This window comes from Anolis carolinensis, chromosome 5, assembly GCF_035594765.1.
Source record: "Anolis carolinensis isolate JA03-04 chromosome 5, rAnoCar3.1.pri, whole genome shotgun sequence".
Taxonomy (NCBI): domain Eukaryota; kingdom Metazoa; phylum Chordata; class Lepidosauria; order Squamata; family Dactyloidae; genus Anolis; species Anolis carolinensis.
In genome coordinates, this window is record NC_085845.1 from 55,513,080 (window position 1) to 55,534,273 (window position 21,194).

The 21,194-nt window shown below is 36.4% G+C and overlaps 1 protein-coding gene across 5 annotated transcripts in view; it reads right to left on the reverse strand.

The window, feature by feature from the left end:
• The window catches only part of marchf1 (membrane associated ring-CH-type finger 1), a 178,933-nt gene that overhangs the window by 72,319 nt on the left and 85,420 nt on the right, over nt 1-21,194 (reverse strand). For all 5 annotated transcript variants that reach the window (XM_008111903.3, XM_062981349.1, XM_062981348.1 and 2 more), the window contains one exon: nt 2,285-2,335. In XM_008111903.3, the coding sequence (XP_008110110.2) occupies nt 2,285-2,335 (51 nt within the window). The remainder of the gene's footprint in view (nt 1-2,284; nt 2,336-21,194) is intronic.

Here is a 21,194-nt window from a genome sequence, read left to right on the forward strand (position 1 = left end):
CAGTGTTTTGGGATTAACACAATGTGCAGTATCTTTTTATTTGTATCTCTGTTTTATTTTACAGTTCAAATTGTGATTTTGACTTTTGTAGATTTCATTATTAATGGAATTGATTAAAATGTTATCTCTAAACTCACCTTATCTGGTCATATTGGATATCCTATAGATTTCCAGAGATAACACCTCTCTAAGAATCTTCTGGTCCTCCAGTGCGATTTTATATTCACCTACCAGAAGAAGTCGACCCTAAAGTCATGCTGGAAGACGTAGAAATTCCTAGAGAGGTCTTCTTTCAGGTTAAAAAATTAGCAATATCTTTGTATTTTTTCACTTTCACTGGGGTCCTGTGCCCCTAATCCCAGAAAAAGTGGAGGGCTAACTGTATTTTATTCATATTGCACTCTCAACATGGGAGTTGAGAGTGCAACTCAAGGCACAGGGTCTCAAGGCATAAATTGCAACAAAATACCGCTGAAAAGAGCAATAACAATAAATGGATGAAACTTTATTTATAGCCTGCCCTATCTCCTCGAGGGGACTCAGGAAGGCTTACAACAAATACAGTGGCAAACATTCAGTGCCAACAATAATATACAGTAGAGTCTCACTTATCCAAGGTTCTGGATTATCCAATGCACTTTTGTAGTCAATGTTTCCAACATATCGTGATATTTTGGTGCTAAATTTGTAAATACAGTAATTACAACATAACATTACTGCGCACTGAACTACTTTTTCTGTCAAATTTGTTGTATAATGATGTTTTAGTGCTTAATTTGTAAAATCAGAACCTAATTTGATGTTTAATAGGCTTTTCCTTAATCCCTCCGTATTATCCAAGATATTTGCTTATCCAAGGTTCTACTGGCCCGTTTAGCTTGGATAAGCGAGACTCTACTGCACAAACAAATCCAAAACAACTCAGTAAATGACAACAACAGCTCAAGTAAATGTGACATAATACACATAATTACAAACATTTTTCTTTAAAATCTCATTGAAGCATTTCTAAAATTAAGCTAAAATTGTTGGAGGGGAATGGTTCCCAAAGGGGTCTTAAAAAAATAATCCAAAGACATGCAATTATTTAAAAATGTAATCATATGGAGAAACGTACAAGAACCCCCCCCCCCCACCCCGCTGAGACCATTCTACATGACCAGTCAATCTCTAAAAGCCCAGAAAGGAGGCAAAATGGGAGACCAATCTAGCATCCTAACCGTCTATCAAGATGCTCAATCAATACTCAGGCTGACTCATATAGGGAGGCAAACCTGAAAATTCTACCTGGAAATAAACTGATAGCTAGTGAAGCTATAGTTCTCTCTATTTTGTAGCCAGTTATAGACAGCTGTCTGGTCATGGCATTTTGGCATTACAGTAGAGTCTCATCCAGGCCTCACTTATCCAAGCTTCTGGATAATCCAAGCCATTTTTGTAGTCAAGGTTTTCAATATATCGTGATATTTTGGTGCTAAATTCGTAAATACAGTAATTACAACATAACATTAGTACGTATTGAACTACTTTTTCTGTCAAATTTGTTGTATAACATGATGTTTTGGTGCTTAATTTGTAAAATCATAACCTAATTTGATGTTTAATAGGCTTTTCCTTAACCCCTCCTTATTATCCAAGATATTCGCTTATACAAGCTTCTGCCGGCCCATTTAGCTTGGATAAGTGAGACTCTACTATACTAAATTTTCCAATTTCCAAAGGCAGAGCACATTATAGTAAACCAAACAAGGTTTGTGTTCCCATAGTCAGCCTGACATCTCAAAGAATGAGTCAAACTGTATAAATATGCTCCTGGCCACTGCCAAAAACTAAGCACCCAAGCTCAGGGATGAATCCAAGCCATCGATCTGCCATTCCACACAGTCACATCCTACAAATGAGGAATCCCTATTCACTGATCTATCTTTTCAGGGCTTAAAAGTTCCTATGTCTTGCCAGGATTAAAGTTTGATTTGTTTTTCTCATCCACTTCAAAAGTAATGGGACTTCAAAAGTAAATACTGATTTAATATTGCATCCTAAGTAGACATAAATCTTGTTGAATCTGCACATTACCTGAGAATAATGTGCTCAACAAATCAAAAATATTGATATGTTTGTCATTAAGAGACAATCACAATAATGGCAAAATAAACAAGTGGCTTTGCCCTTCAGATATTTAAGCACATCCCATCATTTTTCGTCGAAATCACTCCAAAGGAAATGAGCCTCAAATTACAGTCAAAATAATCTGTCACAGCAGATTTTTCTGAGAGTAACTTACCTTTGAAATGTTACTTGATCGACTTGTAGAACGGCCTGGAGATTTCTCATTCTGAAAAGAGAATAGTACAGATTGCTTAGATAGTGGCATATAAACACAATAAATATACATTTAACATACACAGTTTTCATTTCTAACAGCTGCAAAGGTTGTATAAATGAGGATTAGTAGCTAGAATCCTCAAAAAGTGCTTTAAACATGTCTAAGATCTTTGATTAATCGAAAAAGGTTTTTATTTTTGTGTTAAGCTTCTTGACACTGCTCCACACGGTGTTTTTTTTTAATCTCTTCACTTTCAAAAGTGGCTTCAATAATAATAATAATAATAATAATAATAATAATAATAATAATAATAATAATAATAATAATCTCGAGTGGACTCAGGGTGGTTTCCAACAAAAACATGAAAAACATTCAATTGTCAAAAAATACCATACAACAAAGTCAAACATAGTGAACATAATAAACAAATGATATGGATAATAGGAAAATTATCTGGGCATGGAGAACAGAGGTGTAATAGCCATGCATGATGATTTATTTTTTTTCATGTCAGGAGCGGCTTGAGAAACTGCAAGTCGCTTCTGGTGGGAGAGAATTAACCGTCTACAAAGATGTTGTCCAGGGGACGCCCGGATGTCTTGATGTTTTTTATCATCCTTGTGGGAGGCTTCTCTCATGTCCCCGCATGGAACTGGAGCTGATAGAGGAAGCTCATCCGCGCTCTCCCCAGGTGGGATTTGAACCTGGCAGAGTCTTCTCCAGTGACTCAATAAGGCGCCCAAAGTACAATGATAGCATTGGCTGCCATAACCTCCAGAAGATACCCAGCATATGATACCTTTTTAATGCAAGGCCTCCTGTGAACCATTATGGCATTATGCTTAACATTAGGGGGAAATCATTGCTGGACAATATGGGAATGCTGGGGAGGGGCAAAACAAGAGGCTGACAAGGATTGCTTTTGCTTATATTCTTGTTCTGCTTACATTCTTGACAGCCAGTGCACAATGATGTATGCATCTTCCATATTCTCCATAATCATGCACCAGTTATCAGAAGATAGTCAGAATGATCCTCAGATACTCCCTCATTACATGGCTGTGTTGGGAAAAGGCAGGGAAAAATGATTTGAAGACTGGAGGAAGATAAAAAAGAGGGAATTTTTCTCATTGGTGTTTCCCAACATGAGAGAATTTCCTTTTTCATCCTCCCCACAAGTCTTTGAATATTCTTTCCATTCCTAATGTAAATATGATAATGCACATTTCTTTTTGTGAATCCTAGTCATTATCCAAAATGTACTGTGTGAAGTGTGTGCACGTGTCCTGTGCATTGTCTGTGATAGGCATCATTAATCAAGGCATCAGATACATTGTTTTAATTCTGATTCAAGATCCAGTGCCAGTTTCAAGCTCAGGATGCCACATACAGGGAGAGGGGCTTAGTTCTAACAAGAAGAGCCAGTTTTGTAGTGTTTGGTGTACTGAACTAGACACTGGGAGTCTAGGGTTCAAATGCTTATTCAGCTACAGAAACCTACTGGGTGATCTTGGACAAACACACCCAGCCTTAGAAGGTGGCAATGAAAAATTTCATCATAATAAATCTGACCAAGAAAACCCTAGGATAGAACCAAAATAAGTCAAAGTCAACTTGAATGATTATATTTCAGATAATCAGAGCAGATGCTTCCAAATATGAAAGTATTCTTGTCATACCACCAGTAGGACTCAGTTTCAAGTCAAAAATATTCCAAAAGGAGATTAATATTCCTATGAGAGCTACCATAACCTCCCAGTTAGTGGATGGTTGCTAACAGAAATTCTTTTAACTGGGAACGCCATAGGTTGCAGCTTGCAATTTACGCGGTCACTCACTGAACAATGGTAACCATCCATCCTGCTACACAAGGTGGTGGTCAAAAGTTGCCCGCATTGTTGGTGCAAATTGTCATCTATGCCAATTACAGTACACCTGAGGATAACAATATACAAACATCCCTAATGGTAAATCCTATTGAATTCAATAATGCTTACTTCTGAGTTGACATATATAAATTCATATGGTTAATCACCAATTCGTTGGTATAGAAAACAAAACAAATATTCCAAGCACTGAATAAGATGACAGTGATGATCTCTTCAGACAGAATACAATGCATGTTTCTCAACAGATCCTTTCAAGTCCACCTGTAGAATTATGCTTTAATCTATTAAAATTAAATCAAGAGAATCTGATCTAATATATTCTTCATTTTTAAGCATTCATTAGATGGAATTAAGGTAAAAGAATAAATAGAGTACTGTCCATTATGGTAAAAACAGCAGTGCTTTGTCTTCAATAAACAGGACAATTTCCTTGTTTACAAAAAACACAGTTGTTATTTCTTAATTAAAGTAAATAACATATGAACTGCTTCAACACAGATTATAGCTAATTAAATTTAAAATGCACCTCAGTCAATTTCTTTACATAGTACAATCAAGATGGAAAACCCCACATGCAATACTTGTTTAATATGAATGCAGTCTGTAAAGACACACACAGTAATAACACGATCCATTACTTATGTCACAACTTTATACAGATCAGGAATAGAAATGCTATCTAAATGAAATGGTCTTTTTCCAACTGGCAGGAAACCAGACAGTGGAGGCTACAGAAGATATTACTTTATTTAAAGATGTAGAAGGGAGCTACTCATCTTTTCTGTCTTATTCGAGCATGAGCTTTGATATAGACTGGAATGCAAAATCAGGATAATGGTGGTGGTTGGATGGATACTCGATTGGGATCTTGATTTAAATTGGGTTTACTGTACCTGCAATCTATATACTGAGAAACAGTGATTTATTTTATTTAAGGACCTCAGCATTCATGGTAGATAAAACAGAAAATTTATCTTTCAGCTAGTTTTTAAATTAACATCTGCATTGACCTCTGTGAGAAAAACATTGGAGCTATGTTATCATCTTTTGATATGATATTCATTCCTTTTGACATATACTTAGCTATGATTACTGAAGATAAGTCAACTTCAACCCACAGTTTTTAAAGCTAACCCATTTCGACCAGAAATAATTAAGATTTACAACAACTTATTTTTTGGATATGCTCAATTGTGGTTATTCTAAATAAAAAGAAAAAGCTGTCACAAAATTTGTGATTGTGGGAGAGGACAATAGTGTATCTAGTTCTTTCTCACAACTTGCCATTATATCAGAACATAGATATTATGCAGACCTTGGAAAAGTTTTTTCTACTACACCGCCAGAATCCCCAGCCAGTAAGCCCAGAGGAAATCCTAGATATTCAAAAATAAATATTCTTCTCAAATATTTGCTATTATGTTTGATATACGGAGAAATGCCTTATGAAGTAAGCTAGTGTTGAACTTATAAAAATTATTGTTATTTGAAAGAACAAAAGGAAAAACAAAATAGATCCCCTGAAGTGCATAATGTGTGCACACATCTTTAGGAAAAAGAGTGATCTGAGTATAGGGGCATAAGACAAATGAAGAAAATATTTACATATGTTAACAAATAATTAACTTGAATGTCATATGTATTTTCCTATTATTATTACTAATATTTCTATTTCTATTAGTAATAGACATTTCTATTACTCTTATTTTTTTAATTTCACTAATGCATCCTACATTATTCAGTAGTGATTGTATCAAAAGGTTTCAATTTATTTGGGTTGTATCTGTATGTGTCGTGGTCACCCTCTGCTGCTTCTCTGCTAATGTCTAAATTATCAGGCAATTATAAATGACCTGCAAGACTGCACCCAATACTCAATTTACATTTTTATGCCAGACTAGGTAAGAGAGCTTGAATATCTGGATGCTGTTTATTCAAATACTGTGAATAAAATCATAATATGTGTACCATACATTTTGACACCCGCCCAGCCTACGGAGGGGAGCACAAAAAAAAAAAGCTTTAAAAACAGCAGACTATCAGCTAAAAGGCATTTTTATAATAAAAATATTGTCATCATACTGCTCTGTGTTATATAAAATCTATACACTGGAGCCACTGTACTTTCTGACAGAAAATAAAATGTAAGAAGGTAGACTCCACAAAAGAAAAAAAGAAGATAAAAGATTTACCGTATATACTCGAGTATATACGTGAGTGAGGTTCCTGGCTGGCTTAAATTTGAGTATATATGATAATCAGAGTTGGGCAGTCTTATCTTAAATTAAAGTTTTATGTAAATATTTAAAACATTTAACCTACTGCCTCAATTAATGTAATTTTACTGGTATCTATTTTTATTTTAAAAATTTACTAGTAGCTGCTGCATTTCCTACCCTCGTCTTATATACGAATCAATAAATTTGGCCAGTTTTTGTGGTTAAATTAGGTGCCTCGTCTTATATTTGGATCTGCTTATACTCATGTATATACGGTAGTTGTTTGGTTCGTAAGTCAATTTTGCCAGGTTTTTAACCCTTGTTCCTGATTGGACAGATATATGGCACAGTTTATTTTAAGGACAGTGATCTCAACCATGAAACCTCCTGTTTACCAGCAGTATTATACTACAAACCTCTGTGAATATGATTTTATTTTAAATACTTAGAAGATAATATGATTTGTTTCTGCAATAAGAAATGATCAGTTGTTGTTGTTTAGAAAACCTGGACGCAGTATCCATAGGAAAAACCTTTGCCAAAATACCAATATATGTTTTCAAGAATTTGACACCCCCCCCCCCATAATTCAACACAGATGGACAGAGATGAATTAAGATTTATTTTATTTTATTTTTTAACCAATTTTACAATGTTGAAAGAGCGCTCCTCCACAATTCCAGAAAAGTCTGGCCAACTAGATATCCCTTTGTTTATGAAATCCACCTTTATGAAATTGTATAAACTATATCAAATGAAAATAATCTTTAAAGTGTCACTAAAACTCCAGATCTGTAAAACTGCTTTGCTTAATCCTATGCCTTGGGGCAGGAAATGAGCTAAAGTCGGCTAATATGAGCAAGCTTGAAGACGCCCGAGTCTCATTGATGGGATATCATGTTTCTGTGAACCAAAACTCCTTCCTATTGGTAAACCTCTTTCCCATTGATAAATCAATTTACGTGTGTTGGGAAATTTCCTGGCTTCCATTGATGAGATCGGAGTTATCGGCTGATATGCATCGGCGGACCTGCTGCAAGAAAGACCAACCCATTATTCTATCAAGTAATCCCAATCACCCTTTTGTGTTCCGGACTCCCTTTGTGGTTACCTGGACTGGAAATTAAGTTAATCATGGGACTATTTGCATTTGACATCAATACATTCCTGGTTTCGTGCCTCTCACAAGTACAGACCTTTAAAGATACTTGAACTTTAAACTATCCAACTACAGCTGTTCCTGCCACAAGGGGCATTCCTATAGCCAGTGATGTCAGGAGGAAATCCCAGCCAACAGGAATCAGAATCCAAACTGGGTCGGCTTTTTAGTCAATCAGAGAAGAATGTTGGTGTTCTGAATAGCTATCAAAGTGGATAAAATGCTCTGTATTTCTATGCTTGCTTATGTCGTTTCTTTTTGCCTTCAAACCCAGTTTGTGTCTTGATTTTGCCTTTGGAGTAATGAAGCATGCCAGGTTCAGAACCCGCAGTTTAGCGCGTAGCTGATATATGTCCAAAGCACCATTTGTACGAGGAATTTCAACTTAAAAAAGATAATTTAGATACAAGAAATGCAAAAGTAAACACAGAAAGCCAGGTTTCCCAACCAAAGGAACAAGGGGCAATTGTTTTCACCAGGATGATACAGAACAGAAGGATATTTTTGGCTTTCTGAAATGTAGATAGACAAACTTCCAGAATCCCTCATTCTTTATGAAACCAAGACATTGTAGTCCAAAACATGTGGAGAACATAATTCCTTGATTATAGTGAATTAGAAAATAATATTTACCCCCGCAACAATCATCTTTAGTCCTCATCATTCCCTCCAATTCATAATCAATCTCTTACAAAAAAAACCCCCAATACACTTATGTCATATATATCCTGATCAAAATACATTTGGCTGAAGAATGCACAAATATGAAATATAAAGAAAAATAAAATATATTTGCCCTCACATGTTCTTTATTTTGTATTCAGAACTACATCCAATTTTTTTTTCCTCTGGGACAGCTATTTATCCACTCTCTACAAAATATCAATGTTTAGATTCTTTAATATAGAAGACAAATTAAATTAATTTGGGAGATAGGATAACTTACAACGCAATTCATCAGGTCATACTAGTTGGGAGACAGCAGTCAATTAACATCCAAGATGAAATATTGGCCAACTATTTGACTAACAGCCAAAAGAAAATAATGTTAATTAAAAACAAGGAATAGAGCACCTGTGATGTCTCATGGGCCATGTAGTCCCGTTCCTAGTACTATTGTGGCAGACGAAGAGGAGAATTTGGGTTTCCCACCGATTCAGCCAGAATTGGAGCCCCTGCACCTGCAGGATGTTTGCCCTCAAGAAGTCAGCCAAACAAGCCTTGGGCAGAATTCTCCCCCGTTCTCTCGTAAGGATAATTATAATAGAGATAGAGGCGCTAGGGAGGCGAATCGCCGAAGCGCCAGAATCGCTGCCAGACAATTAGCTGATTAAGCCTGTTTCCCTTGGGAAATCTTAAGGAGTCATGCATCTGGACACAGTCTGGGTTTCATTTCTTGTTCCCCAGGGAAAGTGTTCCTTGGCGGGAAAACAAGATCCTATATAGGCGTTTACCCGCAAGGAGATCCTTGCGGAATCAATTCGTCAGCTTCAGGAGTGAGATCGTGTGTGGACTACGCTACTCCAGTTCCTTGTTTCCAGGACCTTGCCACGGACCTTGTTCTAGTTCCAAGCCTGCCTTGTTCCCCGGACCTCGCCACGGACCTTGTTCTTGCTTTTTGCTTCTTGTTGCCTCGTATCAAGCCTTGTTTGCCAAGAATCTAGTTTGTTTTCCAGCCTTGTTGTCAAGCTCCATTGGACTAAAGGACCCTGTCATTTCCCCACACTTGCTCGGCAAGTGTGTGTTTCGGTTATTGGATTATAACTTTGGACTCTAATATCTCATATTGGACATCGATTTCCTGGACTATATTTGACCTTTCCTGAAAGGTCTACTTCTGAACTATATTCTTCACTTGTTTTTATTGACTTTATATATTCCTTTAATAAAGATATTAGATAGATTCTGGTCTCTGTGCATGGTTATTGGTGCTCTGCAGCCTGGGTCCTGACAGCACCTTAATTTAGTACAGAGCCCGAAAACAAATCTGCTAGATTATTTCATTTTCAGTACTTCAAATGACAACCTCTTTCACATACTAACCATACCATGGAGAAGCAATGAGGCCATGGTGCATTTGACAGATTTACAATATTCAAAAAGTGAAGCCTGGAGAGCATGCACCTATTATGAATCAGAATACTGAAAATGAATGTTTTCTACTTCTCTGTCTTGTGTAGTTTGACAAGGCATAGCATTTAAAATGTGTGTGATAGGAAGATTTCTATGTAAGATGTTTTCTCAGTTTTTTTTTTTAAATACTTTCCTTCACTGAACAAAGACCCATAATAAAAATAAATCATGTTGATTTTAATAGTCATTTTTTATACATAACTACAGTAGAGTCTCACTTATCCAAGCCTCGCTTATCCAAGCTTCTGGATTATCCAAGCCATTTTTGTAGTCAATGTTTTCAATATATCATGATATTTTGGTGCTAAATTCGTAAATACAGTAATTACAACATAACATTACTGCATATTGAACTACTTTTTCTGTCAAATTTGTTGTTAAACATGATGTTTTGGTGCTTAATTTGTAAAATCATAACCTAATTTGATGTTTAATAGGCTTTTCCTTAATCCTTCCTTATTATCCAAGATACTCGCTTATCCAAGCTTCTGCCAGCCCATTTAGCTTGGATAAGTGAGACTCTACTGTACTTCCAAATTGAAGGAAAGATTTCTATATCCAAGAAGGATTTTTATGTTCAGTATCAAGGGATACTGATGGTGTTATTATGTCACTATGTTGATAAAGAAACACACACACACACACACACACACATGTCTTGATTAGTCATTCATCTGACTGGATGAATGACTAGGATCAGTGCATGCAAGCTATGTTCCCATGTTCCTAAAACCACATTAAATTGATTGAAATTGCACTGCACTATTTCATGTTCAATACACATGTGAACCTGCTGGGTGCATGGGATTAATTTGGAGTGGGCTTTACACATGTGTTTTTATTTTAACCATCCATTTAGGCCTAAAGACATTCAATCAATTGCCTGAACTGTACTGTTCCCTTACCCACTTTGCTTTCAACTTGCTTTATACATACCTCTGTAAACATAACATATGCATAACCAATTAAAGAGATTTTTAATTTGCCTGGGATTATATTTGTTTTGTTCTTGAGGCCTTAATATTAAATTGTCTATGGGGAAGTATGAGGCCCTAAGAAAAAACACTACCAGCTCCAAATGAAAGCTCACATCCAGGTACAAATATTACGGTAATTTAGGGGCCTAAACAAAGGCTGAAATCGTTTTAGTGACTTACACTTGCTTAACTGGTGTTATGCAAGCAGAAAACCTTTTATGATATTATGCAAGGAGTATCTTATACCTTTTTATGCAATAGTTTCTATCAAGTTGCACAACAGCAGCTGGACAGCAGCCATGTGCAGCTCCATACTACCAATTGGCAACAGAAAAGTTCCCATCCACAGTATGTTGGTGTAACTTTATGCTACTTCAGAGTCAAAGAAGAACATGAAAAGACACATTAGTGCCCTCAGGCAATGACAGTGAAATCTCTCTTAGGGCCCTTCCAGACAGGCCCTATATACCAGATTCTGATCCCAGGTTTTCTGTTTATCCCAGATTATCTGGTAGTGGGGACTTACATAATCTGTTTAATGCAGAAAACCTGGGATTTCATAACACTAAACCATGGCAGTTTAAGTGATGTCAAACTGCATCAATTCTATGGTGTAGATACATCCCAAGTCACTTCTCATTGTTTACTTGCTTGCTTATTTTTTCAGGCCTAGTGTGGTCCATTGAGGACCTGTCTGAAGCAATGCTTAAAAGCATTTCATAATTTGCCACACCACTGATTTTTCAGCAGCTGATTGATTTTTCATGGTGGGTTTTATAACACATTATTTGTCTTTAGGGACTCAAGAGCACAAAAAAGGTGGATGTGAGGATTTAACCTTTATCCCTGGATTACTAGGTAATTGGAAAAATAAACAGTTACAAAAAACAGCTACCGTAGTTGACAAGTCAAACTACAAGGAAATATTTTACATAAATCATTATCTACAAGATGAATTTTTCTTATTGTTTTAAAAAGGCTTTACATTGGCAACTGCTAGAACAGTGACATTTTCCCACTAACAACTTCTCTAGCAAACAAACAAGCCATTACTGCCTTTTTATATACTAGAAACATGCTATGGCAATAACCCAAATAGAATCATTTTCAAAACAGTGGTTCAAATGAATGAACATATGTGAATTAGCAAACAGGGCATCTCTGAACACAAATAATTCAGAATCAATGTCAGAATACTTACACTGTTTTTCAGTTTCTGGGTTTCCCTCAAAGTATTATTCTTCAGAAAATGAATTTAGCTGAGGAATACCTTTTAGTCATAACAACCGTAAGAAAATCGGAAGTCAGAAACTCTTGCTAATCTTCTGTAATACATCTAGAAATGAGGTAAGGGCTCCTAATTTGTCCATTCATGATTTATAGCACGATTCAAGATTCCACGACTGTGAGTTCTGGAACACCACACACCAGACCTCACAGTTGTGGAAAAGAAAAAGGTTTGGATTATTGATGTCGCCATCTCAGGTGACAGTCGGATTGATGAAAAACAACAGGAAAAACTCAGCCGCTATCAGGACCTCAAGATCGAACTGCAAAGACTCTGGCAGAAACCAGTACAGGTGGTCCCGGTGGTAACTGGCACACTGGGTGCTGTGCCAAAAGATCTCAGCCGCCATTTGGAAACAATAAACATTGACAAAATTACGATCTGTCAAGTGGAAAAGGCCACCTTACTGGGATCTGCACGCATCATCCGAAAATACATCACACAGTCCTAAATGCTTGGGAAGTGTTCGACTTGTGATTTTGTGATACGAAATCCAGCATATCTATTTGCTGTGTCATACTATGTTGTTATGTCAATAAATAATGATGATGATGATGATGATGATAATTATAGGAGGAGCATTCCAAGGGGCCATGTAGTTCAACTCCCTTCAAGCACAAAGCACCCCCTGAAAAAAGGCTTTTGTCGGAAAGAGAGGCGGGGGAGGGAGAAGAGCAGAGCCTCTCAATATATTTCATGAAGCCCCAAGGGCTCTCCAGGGCGCACTTTGAGAACTATTCTGTTTAACAAACTACATTATGAATGTAGCTAAATTGTTGCTAACAAGGACACACTAACCAAATTATGCAAATTAGAAACTTTTCTAACTGAAATAAAATCTAATTATTACATAATTATGCAAAGAAAGAAAGACACAAAAAGTTGTGTGCTACCGAAATGAAACAGCGCCTATGATACTGCTTTTTAGGAAGCCTGAATCTATACAGAGTGTAGTGTAGCAGTTTGAGTACAGGGATTGGAGACCAAGCTTCAACCCTTCTTCTAAGCCATACAAACTCACTGCATGGCCCTGGGTAAGTCACACTCTGTCAACCTAAGAAGAAAGAGAATTCAAACCACTTCCAAACAAATATTTCCAAGAAAATTCTTAAATCTATCTTAGGGCTATCATATATCAGATATGATTTAGAGACATATAACAACAATGTAAAGAATGCAAGAAAGAGTAATAAGCAGTGAAATGTCAAATTTAAGACCTAAATAGGATTTTACTGCCATTCAAATGACATTTTCCCCTTTATTCTAGATCTACACATAAAAGCTTTTATAAAGCAATAGCTTTCTAAAAATATGAGTTGTCTCTGCCATTAATCATGTAATACATGGATCTGCACAGACAATATTTATCTTTTGCCACTTGAGTACTTTTCAAAGTGCCTGATTACAAAATTAGCTGCAGTTACTAAACTAACAGGAAATCATAAGCAGACTCAATTTGTACAATTAAATATTTGTATAACTATTTATTACTTATATTGCTGTAATACATAGATCAACTTAAATAATTCTTCCACCACTAATACTTGTTTCTTCTAAATTATGATGCTTGGAAGCACAAAGAAATGTGCAGATTTCAAACTTGCAGGATTTGGGGCGGGGGGGGGGGGGCATACTGGAACACTGAGACCTGCCAGCCCATGCTTCAGGATTCAAAGTCAATTTTCTACTGTGCCCCATTTACTAAATACTGGAATAATACAAATCTAAATGTGAGTTAGCAGAGAGCAGAAATTCTAACAATGTTCTAAAAGGGTTGTTGTATGTCTTTCGGGCTGTGTGGCCATGTTCCAGAAGTATTCTCTCCTGACGTTTCACCCACATCTATGGCAGGCATCCTCAGAGGTTGTGAGGTATGGAATACCTCACAACCTCTGAGGATGCCTGCCATAGATGTGGGCGAAACGTCAGGAGAGAATACTTCTGGAACATGGCCACACAGCCCGAAAGACATACAACAACCCTGTGATCCCGGCCATGAAAGCCTTCGACAACACAATGTTCTAAAACTTTCTAGAAGGCCTGATCAAAAACAACCTATTAACACCCCCATTAAAAAAATTAATACTAATAAGGTTGTGGAACACACTATCAGCACAAGAACAGACATGACAGATACTTATTTGTAGTTTTCTTTTCTATTCTTAAAATGAAAGGAATTGAAAACATTCTTGGATTTAGTTGCTTTTTTTATATTGAGATCTATTGTAAACTAGGTATTGACCAGATATTGTTGGCAAATGTAGTCACATTTGCCTGAAAAGAGGTTATAGAATTTTAGAGACATTGCTTTTCAGAGCCAGGACTCTGGAATGCAACCAAAAATAATTAAGAATAATAAAATTGTGAAAGGGTAAAGTGAGAAATCAATGAGTTGTTCAAAGGGAAATACTGACCGAAGGTGAAAGTAAATACAGTAGAGTCTCACTTATCCAAGCTAAATGGGCCGGCAGAAGCTTGGATAAGCGAATATCCTGGATAATAAGGAGGGATTAAGGAAAAGCCTATTAAACATCAAATTAGGTTATGATTTTACAAATTAAGCACCAAAACATCATGTTATACAACAAATTTGACAAAAAAGTAGTTCAGTACAGAGTAATGTTATGTTGTAATTACTGTATTTACGAATTTAGCACCAAAATATCACGATATATTGAAAACATTGACTACAAAAATGGCTTGGATAATCCAGAAGCTTGGACGAGACTCTACTGTAGTGTTAAACGTAATTATGATGATTATGTTTATTTATATCTCACGTTTTCTCCACAAAGAAGTCTCAAAGAAGTACTAGACTTCTTATTAAGTCTTTTATAAGTCTCCAGTGCACCGTGCTGCACCCCAGCTTAAGTCATATTAATAACTGAATCATCTTTAAACAGGAAGGCTGAGAGTAAACCAACTGAGTCAATATATTCAATTAATCCAATAGGTCTGTTCTTGATGGAACTAGCAAAATAATCTATATATATATAAAAGAGTGATGGAATCCTGGCACCGAGCAAAACAACAAAACTAAACACCCCCCAACCTCGAAATTTCACAACACAATCCATCATCCACACCTCGAGGTTGAAACCACAAAATATCACATCATGAACCTCCACAGGGCCTAAAAAACCCCAAAAACCGGAGCTATTCAGTGCAATTACAATGGGCCACAGCAACACATGGCAGGGCACAGCTAGTGATCTAATAAGCTGGTTCCAAATGAAGTATTTATTTATTTGAATAGCCATATGCCAACCTTTATTCTGTGATCTCGGAAACATAAATGTATATGACTCTAAACACTTCTAATCTTTTAAATTTTTAATTTGTTTAATATATTTTACACTGTCTAAATTACTGCTTCAAATTCTGTACAGGTTTAACATAGTTTACATTGATTTTAATTCTATGCAACTCCGAGATCACAGAATAAAGGTTGGCATATGGCTATTCAAATAAGCGACTTTGTCTGCAAAATGGTGAGCGAACTCGCTACACCGAGTTGCCGAGTTGTCGGGTGCCCCGCCAACCTGAGAAGGGTGGAGGAGCTCCCCAACAACCCGAAACAGCTCTGAGGATCTATTTGTTGCAGATGCGATGCAAGCAGTCGAGAAAACCTTCCTGGCTGCCCGCAACGCCACGGAGTAGGCCTTAATAGCGGCTCTAGCCCTTGCTCGATCAGATGGGTCACGGGTTGTCCGCCAGCGGCACTCTAATCTCCTTCTCGCGCATTTCATCTCCGCCAGCTCCCCGGTGAACCAAGGGGCTGGGGCAACTCCACGCAGCGAGAGGGGACGTTCGGGGCGATCATGTCTATTGCCCTGGACATCTTGCTATTATAACGATCTACCAAGGCATCAACAGGATCGTCAGCCTCCATGACAGACAGATCCCCAAGAGACCTCATGTGCCTGTATGGTGAATTAATAGGAGATGTTTATGAGTAAACAAGTTGTTATTTTTCAAAGAAGACTTTGTTTTTTAAAAAAATCTCTGAGCGCATATTTTAAACTAATAAGTTTTAAAGGGCATGTGTATCTTCTGGACAATTGCAACTGCAAAGAAACAACCATCCTCTGCTAATCAAATATATTTTTGTAGTGGCATGTCTTTGTCCTTGGAATTTCATACCACTGTTCTTCAGTTTAACAGCTGAGTTACCTGTGTGGCATTACATTAATGCTTGTGAATACCACTTATTCAAAGAGTTGACTTCTAACAAAGTCATGCTTTTCTTGACTAGTGGTTTTCAAAAGGTAGTCTCCACATATTCATGGAGAGTCATATTCGCCAAAAGGATATGTGCCCAGAGACTGGATGTAGTTATTTTCCAATAGGTTATGTCCAATAAGCTCTCAAAATATAGGTTATTTTTCATTTCTAGGAATGTGTATAACTATTTTCATTTCTAGAAATGTGTATAACTACTTTAAGAAAACATCATGAATAAATAATTCGGTACCATAGTGTGTAAACCTGCACTACTGAAATTCCAGCCAAGAAACTTCCCAGATATTTGATGCTATAAACAATACTCAATATGCTGTACAATACAGAACACACTGTATAAGTTATTTAAGTGGAAACTATTACTTGCCTGTGTGAGTAATGCATTTTGCACATAGAATTTCTAATCTGATTTAGGATTATCTAATCTGGGGAATATTTTGTGAAATAAGTGAGAGCAAGATAATAGTGCAATTTAGGAGGATCTTTGAGAAATCAGTAATACTGCCTGAAATATTATTTCAAAATGATTCTTGTAAAGCCAAGTTCTTGTTAACACAGGAAGCAGATTTGACCAAAAACATAGGTAACTACAAAGTGTGACTTGGCAGGAAAAGACAGATATTAAGTTCCACTATTTCTCTGAAAAAAAGAGGGCATTTGCTTTGGTGATATGTACATATAGCAATTATGATCAGAATGATTATTTTACTGCTGTGGTTATACACTTTCAAGTTGTTTCTAATTAATCAAGACCTTAAGGTGCTCTATCATGGCATTCTCTTGGCAAGATTTATTCAGAGAATATTTGCCTTCATCACAAGTTGGGGGGGGTATGACTTCCCCTAACTTACCCAGTGAGTTTCCACAGCTGAGCGGAAATTAAAACACTGTTCTCTAAGATTCCACTCCAACACTATACTATGCTGGCATTTTCTAAGTTTTCCTCCAAAATGAAAGTAACATGCAATGTAAAAACATACAAAAGTTAATATTAAAACAATTAAAACATATGCCTAAAAAGAATTAAAACAGTTCAGTAACATTAGCACAGCAGTTTCTAAATAGTTCAATAAAAACAACAAAGCACCTACAATGCCTAAAGCAGCTTGGGTGCATGTTATCTGAAAGATCCTATTTTCTATATGAGTTTACCTATCCAGTTTCCAGTGTTGGTCATTCACAGAGTTGACCAAGGCCTTCCCTGTTCACTAATTAGATCAACATAATCCATTTCCTCAAGAAAGCCCTGAGTCTGGGAGGCAATCACACACTCTAATACCTTACTTCAAAATGAAAAGTTGGACACTGGTCATCTGTTATCAGTGGGATTCAGAGAAAGCTTTTTCAACAGAAATCTTACAACTTCTTCCTTTTGTCAGTTTGGAACTCTGCCTTGTAAGGAGGATTGCCGCCTCCTTTAACAACTCAATCCTGTTTAATGTTTCAGGAAGGGCAAAGAACTAACATATAAGAGGTGTCTCTCACATCTTCAAGGATCTTGTTCACATCCTCATACTGTACAAATGGAAAAGAATCCATTATTATTGGAGAAGCAGGGATCAAAGTTAAACTCCTAACTTTATCAACAATAGCATCCAAATGAGAATAGATCTCAGCGATTTCATATGCAAAGTGCTGTGCAATTCTTAACAGCAGGAAGAATTAATTTACACTTTCTTCTTGAGGGCCAGAATGTAATACCCTGGACCGCAAACAGCTTTTAGATGACTCCTCACATATGAAAACAGGGCAGAAAAATGTCTTTGCTGCTTGTATTGCCACTTCAAATACATTCTAACCTATGTTCAGTTTCTAGCTAAGAATATTATCACAAAAATCTGTACTCTGTGACAACTTCAGAAACAACTTTCTGTATTCAAAAGCAATTGACTAATTGAAATGCTTCTGAATATTTAGGATACAACTTTTGTTGTCTTGACTTAGTATCTCTAGAACAATGATGGGCAACCTTTTGCGCTTGGTGTGTCAAAATTCAACAAAAAACTTAGCATGACTTGGGTGGTGTGTCACTTTGAGAAAAAAAAACCCCATAATTGGGTTGCAATATGTATAGTTTAAATAACAAAAATGTATAATTGTAATATATAACTGTATTTAATAAATCAAAAACTATTTACTACCCTTATTTCCATGTACAACGATCTATGGTACCTCTTGCAGTTTCCACGCTGATTTCTCTCTATTCTAGTTTCAATGTAGTCATGAATAAAGAATAATATAATAGTAATAATATGATAATATACTACAATAATAGAATAATAATAGAATGATTTTATATATATATATATATATATATATATATATATATATATATATATATAATTTAATGTGCATAATTCCCATGGAGTAAACAACAAAACCACTGGACCAAATCACACCAAATTTGGCCACAAAAGACATAGTCATCCAAACAATCTGCAGGCAGCAGCGTGTCAGCAAAAATGGCTAGGCGTGTCAGTGCTGACACGCATGTCATAGGTTGGGTATCACTGCTCTAGACAGAATAATCAAAATACTGAGGATTAGTTTCCAATGAACTGACACACAGATCTGGACAATACAATTAAAATCAGTACCTGATATATAAATATTGTAGCGAATATGAAGCTGCATATAAAAAACTAGCAAGGGTGTGTTTTAAATTTTGTTGAATCGTGGACCTAATTAAGCTTACTGAAGAACTTAGTAAATATCTGAACCAGCTAAGCACACTTCTGATACAGACTGAATCTAAACTGTCCCTACTGTAGCTTTATTAGTGATTCAGGTTTGAAGTAATACAGAAGTCCAGAGAGTATGTAGGCAAAAACTCCCCAGTGAAGCTGCATGAATGACAGCTCTAATATCTAATCATAAGAAAAGAAATACCAGGAATCTTTAATCATAGTGTTTGGAGCAAGGATGTTGAAGTATTGTTTTGTAAGACAATACAAAACAATACTTCAACATCCTTACTCCAAACAATTTCCTAATAGTTTCCTAGCACGGGTTACATGAAGGAGTTTTGTAGAGTCCCAAAGGATCTGGGTCAGTCTAATATTACAAGCTAGTTTGTCCAATGTGGAATATCCCGCTTCATCTGTCTTTGCCACTATATATTTCACATCCATCATCACTCCAGATTTATTGCATTTTCTTTGACTGTTGGGCCCCATGAAGACCCTCACGGTTTACCCCTAGTTAAGCCCTTTTTAGTTAGAGGGATTAATATATTATGCAGTTTCTGGGGAGTCAGTCTAGACAGCCTCTTGGAATTTGAAGCCTCCATTGCCTTGCCACTTTAAGAATCCCCTCAGGGGCGGAGCCTCAAGCAAGGCACTTCTGGTTTTTGGAAGAGTCAGCTTTTCCATGACTGGAAGGTGAAGAGAGAGATAGGAAGGCCGGAAAGTTTACAAATAGCACAGCCAGTCGGAGCTGGGTTCAAGTCCAGTCAGAGTTAAATATTGAGAGCAGCTGAACACCATATAAGAAAGAAACAATAAGAACAAAGATTCGAGTCTCACTTTAGCCAGAACTGCGTCTATCTCTCAAAGACTTTACCTCTCCTCATAAAGATTTTGTAGCGAGACTCAGGATGAGAGGAAGTCTAAAATTCTTGTCAGTTAATAAATTTTTGTTTGATTCAACTATATAGACTCCAATCTGTTCCTTGCACACTCAGTTCACCTTCCAAGTAGTTGAAATAGCATGGGGGCAGAATAGTGATTCAACACAAAACTAACAAACAAAAAATCATTAATTTTTTCATTGACCATAATATTCTTATCTCTTCATCCATTCTTCTAAAATTAGATATGGCACATGCCCTATCTATCTGTTTATCTATCTAATGCATACATACATACAACCCCCCCCCCCCCAAAATTTAACACCACCACAAAGCACAAGAAGACAAAAGCAAGCAGAAATGCTGAAAGAAGCCTGTTATAAAAACTGCCCTCTTTTTTTACCCTTACCTGTTTTACCTCCAGCCTATCTTAAAGAACTGACTTCCTACTTGTCAGGAAAACTACATATAATTTATCTTTAGCTATCCCTTTCATACCTTACATTTTATATTAAAATGTATTAACTTCTGCACTTTCTAATTTAAGCAAGAAAAGACACAAACATTTTAGCTATAATGTAGTCTCCTTCTAAAACTTAATCAAAAGTTAATTACTTTTCAAAAACTGCTGACATCAGTTCTCTTTCCCTTAGTATCAAATAAGTGGGTTCCAATGTTGTGAAATTGTTTGTTGGAGTTATCCTTCACCGGCTGAGTTAACTTGTCAATCTCTGCAAAGTTTAATAATTTACTAATCCATTCTTCTTCAGATAGGAAATTTGACATTTTCTAATATTTGGGCATAGTCCATACAATTAGGAAAAATGAAAATGTAGGGGAGAGTTAATTTCCCCTTCCATCTAAAATTTAACAGACTTGGTCCTCTCTTAAAGGACAAATATTCTGAAGATTAGACAGTCTGAATCACTGAATTCAATTTTTATTTCAACCTGTATCAAACTCTTCATGCTCTGAATTAATCTAAATGAACTGTTTTCAGAATGACTAATTCAAGGCCTATCTCAAATCCTGTAGTTGATGCATACTCCAAAAAATCAGAATGTCAAAGACACAGATAGGTTAGATTCTGCTACATTACTATATAGACGTGTCTCTGTATGCAGCAGCATTCAATCATGTCAGTCTACCAGGTGTCTGAAATGGTTCAGATCAGACACAAGTTTACTGCCTCAATAGGAGTCTTGCTGAAACTCTACAGAGACCTTTGCCACTCCATAAGATATATTTATGGGACAGCTATCTCATAACAAAACAAAATTTATTAGCTATTGCTTTGTTCAATGGTTTTACTTTCACTTACAAATTTAGAATTGATTTCTTCATTCAAGGTTGCTCTGTTAGGACAATAGGTAAAGTTTTCCCCCGATATTAA